General features: G+C 36.8%; 1 protein-coding gene across 10 annotated transcripts in view; it reads left to right on the top strand.

Moving 5' to 3' along the window:
• The window catches only part of GRIA4 (glutamate ionotropic receptor AMPA type subunit 4), a 433,261-nt gene that overhangs the window by 324,501 nt on the left and 96,014 nt on the right, over positions 1-12,746 (top strand). For all 10 annotated transcript variants that reach the window (XM_070426004.1, XM_070426006.1, XM_070426005.1 and 7 more), the window contains one exon: positions 715-768. In XM_070426004.1, the coding sequence (XP_070282105.1) occupies positions 715-768 (54 nt within the window). The remainder of the gene's footprint in view (positions 1-714; positions 769-12,746) is intronic.

The following is a 12,746-nucleotide window of genomic DNA, read 5'->3' as shown; positions in this document are numbered from 1 at the left end:
CATCATGGGAAACTGTCTTCAAATTAATTTAAATGGGAGGCCAGTGTCAGATGGGGACAAATCAATTCTTGGAATCAGAACAACCTCCCCTTCCGCAGATCCTGTTAATACTTCAGCTTCAATTATTTTAGGTCGCAATCTTGTGATAATAAATCTAGTGCCATTACAAAGACCCCATTTACTATTAATATTTCTCAGTAGCATGATGATTGCATCTACTTTCAATTTAAATTTATGACAAGGCATTCCCAAAGGAGTAATATTATTAAGAAATTCTATGGGAAAATTTTCCTTTTTGGCATCATCCGTTAAATCAATGGAATCATCCCTCAAATAGGTGTGAAAATCTCCACTTTTTTTCAGCTTCAGAATGTCAACAATAACAACCAAATTCACGATCAACAATGACTGCTCAAAACACACACATGCAATTGGTGCCAGCGAGAGCTTTATATGTGTCACACATGCGCGAGTCAATGTTTATTTTTAAATTGCCAGTGCATGTCATATGTATCAACCAGTTGGTCAGTCGGACGGACTGTCACTTAGCCTTTTATAAATATAAATATGTAAACTATTCATTTGGATAATTCATGTCATTTTCTCATCAGCTTCTATAAGGAATTATGCTAAAAAGGTTAAAATTTTATTGTTAAAAATATAATCATTCAGTAAAATTTAATTGGTTTCTCTTATTTCCTTATATCTTCACAGATTGTGAGTGTTGGAAAGCATGTTAAAGGCTACCATTATATCATCGCAAACTTGGTAAGAACTCTTTATTTTCTATTTTCCATAAGAATTTCTCAAGCATTCAAGATTATTTCAACTATGCCTCAAAATAATGTTCCAATAAATGATTGCAATATATTACTTACTAATCAGTTGAAGAATTGTTACTATATTACTTACTAAGTTTTTGTTACATAGGATTTTATTTTTATTTCAAAGATCATTATATTTCTAATGTAGAATTCAATATATTTGATGCAGATTAGCTTGCTATCTGCCAAAATGACCTTTAAAGATAATTACAATGATTGCTTTACTATGATATCACTCCACATTAAATAATGGCCTTTTCTCTGTATCGATGATAAATGCCACTCTATGAATAAAGATTGCCAGAGATCAACATGGCTGCCGACAGGACAGCAGGGAGAGAGAAAGTGTGACGGAGGAAAGGAGTGAGAGGAGCGTGTGTGGACATGTGTGGTGTGAGTGTGGATGATTGAGGGGCAGTTAGATAACACAGGAGTCCCGGGGACTGGAGATCTAGCTCTCCTAGATGGGGAGGCCCTGCTACCACCACAGGCACTCCTAGGCCTGCACAGCTTTGGCACAGAACCCACACCATCTTGAAGGGGGAGTAGCAGAGGCCAGGATCACAGCAACATCAATCCTCAGACTGACCTCCAACACTGCCATGAACCAGGGCAGGGGAGTTGCTTGCTAGCCATAACCCGTGTGGGACCACCACCATACCTTTGCAGGGAGTAGCATGATACCCACACCGTGGGCTTCCAGACATCTGCAGTGAGTGCACACCGGAGAGACCTCCCAAGCTGCGCCTCCTCACTGGAGCTTAGACCCAGCATCCCAAGATCCCGCACTTTAGGTCTCCAGCTGAACCACTGCTCTGCCCCATTCCCAGTCCCAGTACAAAGCTGCAGTCCAGCACACCCTCCACCCTGCCCCAGGAGAGAGCCCTCAGTTGGTGCATGCTCAACCCGAGACTCAGGACAGAGCTTCCGGTACGACCAGTGCACCCAGCCACAGGTCACAGGACCACGCTAAAGGTGCAATGGAAGAGGGACCTAGGGTGCCATCCTGCCTTGGGTGTTGGGGCCACACAGTGAATTGCATGCCAGAGGGCTCTGGGCCCTCACAGGGAATCACACACCACAGGAACTGTGCAGGTGCCCCTGCCAGCCCCAAGTATTTGAAGCAGAAACTAAGGGACCAGAGCCATGGGTGAGTGGGATACAATTCAGAGCAGAGACAAAAAGGTATGAAACTCAAGGCAGACCCTGCTTCTGGGCTAGCAAGTCCTGAATCATTGGACCACTCGGAGCTTCAACCTCTCGGATCCCAAGCAGAGTTCCCAGAGCCAGAAAGAGACAGCAAAAATGGGGAGAAAAAGAAACAATCAACAAAGAAAAGGAAATGAAGAATTGCCAGAAAAGGAATGAAATGAAATGAAATGGAGGCAAGCTATTTGTCAGAGAAAGAATTCAGAGTAATGGTTATATGAATGCTCAAAAGTCTGGATGAGAAATTCACCATGTGTAAGAAACAAGAGAAGATGAAGAATGACATAGCTGCAATAAAGAACACAATGGAAGGTTTCAATAGTAGAGTAGAAGAAGCAGAGGACTGAATCAGTGAGTTAGAAGATAGGATAGAAAAATAACACCCAATCTGAACAGCAATTGGAGAAAAAAAATAGAAAGAAGGAGAGTTTAAGGGAGCTTTGGGACAACATGAAATGAAGTAACAGCCATATAATAGAGAAGCCAGAAGGACAAGAAGAGGAGCAAGGATTAGAAAACCTGTTTGAAGAAATAATGATAGAAAACTTCCCTAACTTGTGGAAGAAAAAGGTCACACAAGCACAGAGGTTCCCAAACAAGATGAACCCAAAAAGACCCACACCAAGAAACATCATAATTACAAATGCAAACGTTAAAGACAAAGAGAGAATCTTAAGGGCTGAAAGAGAGAGACAGAAAGTTACCTACAAGGGATCTCCCTTAGACTATCAAATTATTTCTCCACAGAAACACATCGGGCCAGAAGGGAATGGAATGAAGTACACAAAGTGATACAAAGAAAGAGACTGAATTCAAGAATACTCTATCCAGCAAAGCAATCATTCCAAATTGAAGAGGAAATCAGGAGCTTCACAGATTAAAAAAAAAAAAAAAAGGCTAAGGAAGCTTATTACAAGCAAGTCATGCAAAGGGGACTGTTATAAAAAGAAGAAATAGAAGGAACAGGCATAAAGAATAAAAATGGCTACAAATAAGTACTTATCAATAATAACCTTAAACGTAAATGGTTTAAATGCTCCAATCAAAAGACATAGGGTGGCTGAATGGATAAGAAAACATGACCCATATATACTAGTATGCTGTCTACAAGAAACCCACCTCAGAACAAGGGACCATACAGACTGACAGTGAAGGGATGGGAAAAAAAATTTTCAGGCAGAAAGAAATGAAAAAAAAGATGGAGTACAGATACTTATAACTGACAAAATAGACCTCAAGGTGAAGGCCATAAAAAGAGATTAGGAAGGCTACTTCATAATACTAAAGGGATCAATAAAACCAGAGGATATAACTCTGGCAATATGCACCCAATACAGGAGCACCCAAATACATAAAAAAGCTTCTGGAGGGTATCAAGGGAGAGATCGACAGCAATACAATCAGAGTAGGGGACTTTAATACCCCATTGTCATCAAGAGATAAATTCTCTAGACAAAAAAAATCAGCAAAGAAACAGCAATCTTTAACTCACTAGATGAGATGGAACTAATTGACATCTTCAGAACATTTCACCCCAAAGCTACAGAATGTACATTCTTCTCAAGTGCACACGGGACATTTTAAAAAATAAGCGACATATTGGGACACAGGCAAATCCTCTTCAAATTCAAGAAGATTGAAATCATATCAAGCATCTTCTAAGAGCACAATGGCATAAAATTAGAAATCAACTGAAAAAACAATTTTAAAAAATCAAGCACTTGGAAGCTAAATAGCGTGCTATTAAACAATAGGTTACTAAAAACATCAAAGAAGAAATAAAAAAAAATCCTGGAAACAAATGACAATGAAAACACAACAATCCAAATCACACAGTGAAAGCAGTCCTGAGAGGGAAGTTCATAGCTCTACAAGCCTACCTCAAAAACAAAACAACCACAACAAAAAACAACTGGTAACAAATTATCTAATCCTACAACTTAAAGAATTAGAAAGAAGGCAACAAGAAAAGCCCAGAGTAAGCAAAAGGGAGGAAATAATAAAGATCAAAGTGGAAATAAATGATATAGAGACCAAAAAAAAAAATACAAAAGATCAATAAAACCAAGAGTTGGTTCTTTGAAAGGATAAACAAGATTGATGAACCTCTAGCCTGGCTCACCATGATGCAAAGAGAGAGGACCAAAAAAAAAAAAAAAAAAAAAAACAAATCAGAAATGAAAGACGCAAGTAACAACCAACCCCATAGAAATACAAAGGATTGTAAAAAAAAAAAAAAATACTACGAACAAACTCTATTCCAACAAATTGGAAAACCTAGATGAGATGGATAGTCCTAGAAAAATACAATCTTCTAATACTCAATCAGGAAAAATCAGAAAACCTTAATAGGCCAATGAAAACTGATGAAATTGAAGCAGAAACCAAAAACCTGCCAGCAAACAAAAAAACTGGTCCAGATGGCTTCACAGGGGAGTTTTACCAAAGATTCAAAGAAGAACTAAAACCTATCCTCCTCAGACTATTCCAAAAAATTCAAGAGGAAGGAACACTTCCAAGCTCTTTCTATGAGGCCAGCATTACCCTAACCCCAAAACCAGATAATGACACTACAAAGAAAGAGAATTACAGCCAATATCCCTGATGAACATAGATGCTAAAATCCTCAACAAAACTCTAGCAAATCAGATCCAGCATTACATTAGAAAGATTATACACTGACAAAGTGGGATTTATTCCAGGGATGCAAGGATGGTGAAATATCCACAAATAATAAATGTGTGCCGAAACCGGTTTGGCTCAGTGGATAGAGCATCGGCCTGCGGACTGAAAGGTCCCAGGTTCGATTCCGGTCAAGGGCATGTACCTGAGTTGCGGGCACATCCCCAGTAGGAGATGTGCAGGAGGCAGCTGATCGGTGTTTCTCTCTCATCGATGTTTCTAACTCTCTATCTCTCTCCCTTCCTCTCTGTAAAAAATCAATAAAATATTTAAAAAATAAAAAAATAAAAAATAATAATAATAAATGTGATACATCACATAAACACATTGAGAAATAAAAATCACATAATCATATCAATTGATGCAAAAAAAGCATTTGATAAATCCCAACACCCTTTCTTGATAAAAACTCTCAGCAAAGTGAGATTAGAGGGCTCAGACCTCAACATAATAAAAGCCTTATATGACAAACCTACAGTCAACATCATACTCAATGGGCAAAAACTAAACTCATTTCCCCTAAGAACAAGATTAAGACAGGGATGTTCACTTTCACCACTCCTGTTCCACAGAGTACTGGAATTGCTAGCCATAGTGATCAAACAAGAAGAAGAAGTAAAAGGCATCCAAATTGGAAAAGAAGAGATAAAACTGTCATTATTCACAGATGACATGATATTGTACATAGAAAACCCCAAAGACTCCTTAAAAAAACTACTAGACTTAATAAATGAATTTGTCAATGTAGCAGGATACTAAATTAATACCCAGCAATCTATGGCTTTTTTATACATCAATAATGAACTCATAGAAAGAGAAACTAAAAAAAAAAATTCCATTTTACATTACACCAAAAAAAATACGATACCTAGGAATAAACTTAACTAAGGAAGTAAAAGACCTGTACTTGGAAAACTACAGGACATTGGGGGAAAAAAAAGAGATAGAGGAAGACATAAACAAATGGAAGAACATACCGTGTTCATGGATTGGTAGAATCAACATCATTAAAATGTCCATACTACCCAAAGAAATCTATAGATTCAAAGCAATCCCCATTAAAATAGCAACAGTATATTTCACACTTTTAGAACAAACTCTCCAAAAATTCATCTGGAATAAAAAAAAAGACCCCAAATAGCCACAACAATCTTGAGAAAGAAGAACAAAGTTGGAGGGACCACAATACCAGATATCAAGTTATATTACAAAGCCACTGTTCTCAAAACGGCATGGTACTGGCATAAGAACAGACACATGGAACAGAACAGAGAGCCCAGATATCTACCCAAGACATTATGCTCAATTAATATTTGACAAAGGAGGCAAGAGCATACAATGAATTCAAGACAGTCTCTTCCATAAATAGTGTTGGGAAAAGAGGACAGATACCTGACCACCAACTTACACCATACACAAAAATAAAGTCAAAATTTATAGAAGACTTAAACAGAAGATGGAAAACCTTAAAAATCTTAGAAGATTCCATAGGCAGCAAAATCTTAGATATAGCTCGTAGAATTGTTTACTGACACATTTCCTAGGACAATAGAAAGGAAGGAGAAAATAAACAAATGGGACTACATCAAAATCAAAGGCTTCTGCTCAGCCAAAGAAACCATCAACAAAACAAAAAGAAAACCTCCTGGATGGGAGAACATATTTGCCAATGTGACATCCAATAAGGGTTCAACCTCCAAAACTTATAGGGAACTCATACAACTTAACAAAAGGAAGGTAAACAATCCAATACAAAAAAATGGGCAAAGGACCTAAATAGACACTTTTTGAAAAAGGATATACAGAAGGCCAAGAGACATATGAAAAAATGTTTAAACACTATGAGAGATGCAAATAAAATGACCATGAGGTATCATCTCACACCTGTCAGAATGGCTATCATTAACAAATCAACAAATGACAACTGCTGATGGGATGTGGAGAAAAGGGAACTGCTGGTGGGAATGCAGACTGGTTCAGCCACTGTGGAAAACAGTGTAAGTTTCCTCAAAAAATTAAAAATGGAACTCTCATTTGACCCAGTAATCCCACTCCTAGGAATATATCCCAAAAAGTCAGAAACACCAATCAGAAAGAGCTTGTGCATCCCTGTGTTCATAGCAGCCCAATTTATAATTGCTAAGATTTGGAAACAGCCTAAATGCCCATCAGCAGATGAGTGGATTAAAAAACTGTGGTACATTTACACAATGGAATAATATGCTGCTGTAAAAAAGAAAGAATTCTTACCATTTGCAACAGCATGGATGGACCTGGGGAGCATTATGCCAAGCGAAATAAGCCAGTCAGAGAAAGATAAGTATCATATGATCTTACTCATTTGTGGGATATAATGAACAACATAAACTGATGAACAAAAATAGATCCAGAGACAGGGAATTATCAAACAGACCATCAAACCTCAGAGGGCAGGCAAGGGAGGGAGGGGGTGGGGGGGGCAGGGGGGATAAGAGATCAACCTAAAAAATTGAATGCATATAAGCATAACCAATGGACACAGACAATGGCAGGGAGGGGTGAAGGCCAAGGCTGGGGGGCAGGGGCAGGCTGGGAGAGGACAATGGGGAGAAAAGGAAACATATGTAATACTTTCAACAATAAAGAATTTGTTTAAATAAAAATTAATAAATAAATTATAAAGGATAGTCTAAAATGACCGTTCTAAAAATAACACACTAGGTTTTTCTCCCAGGATTTTGTTTGGGACTTGAATTATAAATACAAGTTGTTATCATTTATGAAATGATAATATAAAGTGAATAAAAAGAGATTGCCAATACTTAGAGGTATTACAAGAATGATGGAAACTGGCAAACCATGTCCTCTAATTTTAAGAAAAACAAGATTGAAATGGCTATTTTAAGAAAGTTTTGTATTGTAACTCAAATTATTTAAAAATTATGTCAGTTTCTCTCATATTAAATGTAGTTGGTTATTGAAATCAGATATATGCATTAGTATGAAATCTTTAATGACCTAAGGCAAGTCTTTTTAAATTCTTGGCAAGTCTCACTTGGTATTTCTTGTTAACTTTGCTGTATAGGGAATGAACTAGCCATGCGGAGGGATATTCTCCTTTATTAGAGTACCATCTGCCCCAAGGGCTTGTTCTCAAAAGTGGTATATCTTAGAGAAGTTCAGAATGTTTTCTTCTTTTTCACTTTTCCCACCAATTTCTTTGGTTAAGGATATTGTCCTTGAAAAAAGAAAAGAAACAATGGCTGCAAAGAGATTGCAATGTATCCACTATCTTCATCACATATTGAGACAGGAATTTTCTGTGGTTAGTGACCTCAGTTTCATTATGGAATTGAGATATTAAAATGCAGCAATAGACTCTAAACAGTTACTGTATTGTGTTTCTTGAATAAAGTATAATTATGCTACTTAAGGGATTATCATGAAGCTACTGAGAAACTTTGACTAATGCTTTTCATTATTTTTAGAAGGCCCAGAGTCTGAATATTCTAATATATTTATAAAAATTCAAATATATGTAAATCTTAAAACTAGTATATTCTCGTATTAATCACTATAAAACCAAAAAAAATCTCATGCTTATGAAATGTCTGAATTCACAATGACATTATATAAGGAGATTCTGGCAAAAAGCAGATATTGACATCTATTCTTTTCAAACAATGGAATTCAGAAAAAGAAAATTAATACATTATACATTGTCATGCCAGAAATAAATTCCTGAGATTCACAAACCAATACAAAATGAAAAGAATTAATAACTATAACATCCTAATGGGTATTACAGACTGTCATAAACAGCCCTAATAGATGGTAGCATATGTAAGTTATCTGTATAATGACTAATTAACAGTATATGGAGTAGAAAAATACTTTACTTGTATTGGGTGATATAATCATCATTCTGACTAAAAATAACCAAGCTTTACCATATGTAATTGGTATCATTGTAACACATGACTAGGCCAGTAATTTGTACATATCTACATTATAATATAGTTGTTTGTTTTTTTTAATATATTTTTTATTGATTTTTTACAGAGAGGAAGGTAGAGGGATAGAGAGTTAGAAACATCAATCAGCTGCCTCCTGCACATCTACTGGGGATGTGCCCGCAACCCAGGTACATGCCCCTGACCGGAATCGAACCTGGGACCCTTCAGTCCGCAGGCCGACGCTCCATCCACTGAGCCAAACCGGTTTCGGCTATAATATAGTTTATTAATATGAATTCTATTGACTTATTCATTTATCCTTAAGAAACTGACTTTCAAAAGCCGAATGATTTTTGTTTCATTGGGCCAATCAACAGCTATTTCTTGAAAACTATGCCCATAGGATTCCCAAATGTGAAATCAATTAAGTACCGAAAGAAAGACTGTATTAATATTATACTTAATATTGAAAGACTGAGTGATTTTCCCCTAAGATTATTAACAAGACAAGGATGTCCCTCTCATCATTTTTATTGAACATTGTACTAAAGGTTCAAGCAGGGATGTTAGGCAAGAAAAATAAATAAAAGGCATCCAGATTGAGAAAGATGGTTTTATATATAGAAAGTCCTAAGAAATCTAATTTAAAAAAACTGAAAACTAATCAATGGGTTTAGCAGGGTTGCAAAATATAAGTCAATATACAAAAATCTCTGTATTTCTATACAGTAGCAACAAACATTCTAAAAGTAAGCTTAAGAAAAGAATTATATTTCTAAAATACAATTATAATATTCAATTAATTGGGTTGTTACTTACCCAACTCATCAAGATTGACTTAGTTGGAGGGATCAAGATGGAAACAGAGAAGGCTCCTGAATGTCCTTCATCCCACAGATGCACCCACGGAGCAAGTCCTATGAAAGAAATGCAGAAAGTAGCTGTGTGACTCTTATATTTCAGGCAACTAAGAAAATACCCACATCAAAATGGGTAGGAAAGGCTGAGACACATTCTCTCCATAAACACTATCCCTGGTACAGTGTCATACAATTTTAAGGAAATCCCCAATTCTCAGCTCCTCCGTGATGAACAAAGATTTGGACTGAAAATTTAGCACCCCTGCCACTCAAGAGACAGAACCCCGCCTAAAAAAAATGTCTACCTCTGAAAGCCAATGGCACATGTATCCACAAGATCCACAGGACCATAGAAAATAGAAGCCGTTCTAAACGGTTGCATAAGCACTCCATGTGACTGTCCCAACGGGCCTCACCACAGAGGGAGAAAGCAAAAATGCCCATCTCCCAGTATTTTCCTGGAAGAGGATTGACTCTATACTTTGCAACCTGAGAGTCTGTCTTCAAGGGTCTAGCTTCACACATGTAGGGGCTGGCTGTGATCCTCCATGGCACCGGGGGAGCTGGTAAGCATGTATGCCACTTTCTTTCTTCCAGCTTCCTCTAACTGTACACCAGGTTGCCAACCTGTCTCTAGAAGGAGATTGTGCACATGCCCGGCATCCCATCTTCTGCTTATGCTGCCCAAGGGACAACTGAATCTGATAGCCAACTGAGCTTGCATTCACAAGCCCCACAGGACTGTAGCAAACAGTGAAGCAGTTCTTAACTGATAGTGCATGAGAGTACTTGCCACAGCTATCCCCCCAGGGCTCGGTGTCGAGGAAACAAGCAAAATGCCCAGTTCCCAATCTCTCCTCAAATGGGTTTCACTGCATACTTTCAAGCTGCTGCCTAAGGGTCAGGCTTATAATCTCCTGCATCTAGGTGCTCAAAGAAGGCAGCTGGAGCAATCACACAAGTTTGAGAGCTTAGACTGCCCTGGTTTGTCCAAAAGGGAGTTCAAAAAAAGTTGTAAATATGCTTCCTGAGGTTAGGAAAGCAACACAAAAACAAAATGAGAATTTCAACAAAGGAATAGAAAATATAAAAAGGTACCATACAGAAATCACAAAGCTGAACAATACAATAACTGAACTTCAAAGTTCAGTATAGGGTTTAACATCAGACTAGATTAAGGGAAAGAAAAGAGCAGCTAACTTGAAGTCAGAACAGTGGAATTCAATCAGATAAACAAAAAGAAAACAGAATGAAAAAAACTGAAGATAGTTAAGGGACTTATGATACATGATCAAATTGATTAATATACACATTATAGAGGTTCCAGAAGGAAAAGAGAGATAAAGGGGCAGAAAGCCTGTTCAAAGAAATTATAGTTGAAAATTTTCCTAAGCCAGGGAAAAAAACACTCATCCAGATCCAACAAGACCAAAAAATACCAAAAAGCTGAATCTAAAGAGACACACACTGAGATGCATTATAATTAAATAAAGTAAAAACAAAGAAAGAATCTTAAAATGAGCAAGACTAAAGCAACTTGTTATGTACAAGGGAACCACCACAAGACTGTAAGTGTATTTTTCAGCAAAATCTTACAAGCAAGAAGAAAGTGAGATGATATATTCAAAAGGCTGATAGAGGAAAAACTGCCAACCAAGAATGCTTTACCTGACAAAGATGTCATTCAGAATTGGAGAGATAGTTTTCCAGACTAACAAAATATGAAAGAGTTGATCACCATGAGTGGCCTTACAAGAAATGTTAACATTTCAAGCTGAAATTAAAGGACACAAATTACTAACATGAAAGTGTAAAATCCACTGGTTAAGGTAAATATACAGACAAATTCAAAATACTCCAATATACAGAACAACCTGTAGTAATGGTGGTGGGTAAATCACTTCTAATTCTAATATAAAGGTCAAAAGACAAAAGCATTAAAAAGAATTATAACTACAATAGTTTATACATGGATACACAATATAAAAATATGTAAATTGTAATACCAAAAACATAAAATGTAGGATGGAATGTTTTAAGTTGCAGAGAATTTGTATGTGTTCAAAGTTTAGTTGTTATAAGCTTAGGTTAAACTGTTATAACTATAAGATGCTTTAGGTAAGCCTCACGGTAACCACAAAGCAAAAACCTAGACTAGAAACAGAAAAGATGAAGTGAAAGGGATCAAAACATCACTATATCAAATCACAAAAGAGGAGAACAAGAGAGGAAGAAAGGAACAAAGGACCTATGAATCAGCTGGAAAAAAATTAAAATGCTAATAGCAAGTCCATCCTACCAATAACATTATATGTAAATGGATCACATCCCCCAATTAAAAGACATAGAGTTCCTAAATAGGTCAAATAAAGACCCAACTATATGCTGCATACAAAAGACTCCATCAGATTTAAGGGCACACATAGACTGAAAGTGAAGGAGAGGATAAAAGATAGTCCATGCAAATAGAAACGAGGAAAGAAGGAGAATCTATACTTGTATTAGACAAAATTGGCTTTAAGCCAGAGCTAAGAAGATACAAAGAAGGTCATATAATGACAAAGGGGTCAATTCCATAAATAGAATATAACATTTGTAGGTATATACCTGATATCAGAGCATCTAAATATATAAAGCAAATATGAACAGATCTGAAATAAAAAAGACAGCAGTACAATAATAGTAGGAAACGCCAATACCCAATTTTCAGCAAAGGATAGATAATCTTGTAAGGCCAGATGCCCCTGGTGAATGGTTTAGGAAATATTTAAACGAATGGTTAGTGTCAGAATGAGGACTAGAACTCAGTTCCCAAAATTTGCAGACCAACATTTTTCTCAAATGCAATGATCCCACTTAAGATCCATGAACTTGGAGACATTATTTTACTTTTTTCTTTATATTTCTTATATTTGTTCAACTTTCCTTCATTGAGCATGCCCAAATGCACCACCTGTCTTTTACTTTGACCATCAAAAATACATACTTTAATCAATATCTTAACAACCTGAATTTTAAACAATGTTAAGAGGGAATCTCTTTCAACTTGACATTCCTTCTGCTCACTGTACCATAGTGTCTCAATGATTTAGATAACCAGTGAGCCTGAAATGCAAACCAGCACACATGTCTTCTGAATTAGATAAATCTAGAAGGATGAGTGTTTAAGTACCTATATCAATAGTCATCAGATTATCTGAAGGTCTGCAATTTATTAATTTCCTTCTTGCCACCCC

The sequence above is a fragment of the Myotis yumanensis genome, unplaced genomic scaffold, assembly GCF_028538775.1.
Source record: "Myotis yumanensis isolate MYYU_CA2020_CCGP unplaced genomic scaffold, mMyoYum1.0.hap1 SCAF_10, whole genome shotgun sequence".
Lineage (NCBI taxonomy): Eukaryota > Metazoa > Chordata > Mammalia > Chiroptera > Vespertilionidae > Myotis > Myotis yumanensis.
This window is presented reverse-complemented; position numbering and strand designations above follow the sequence as displayed.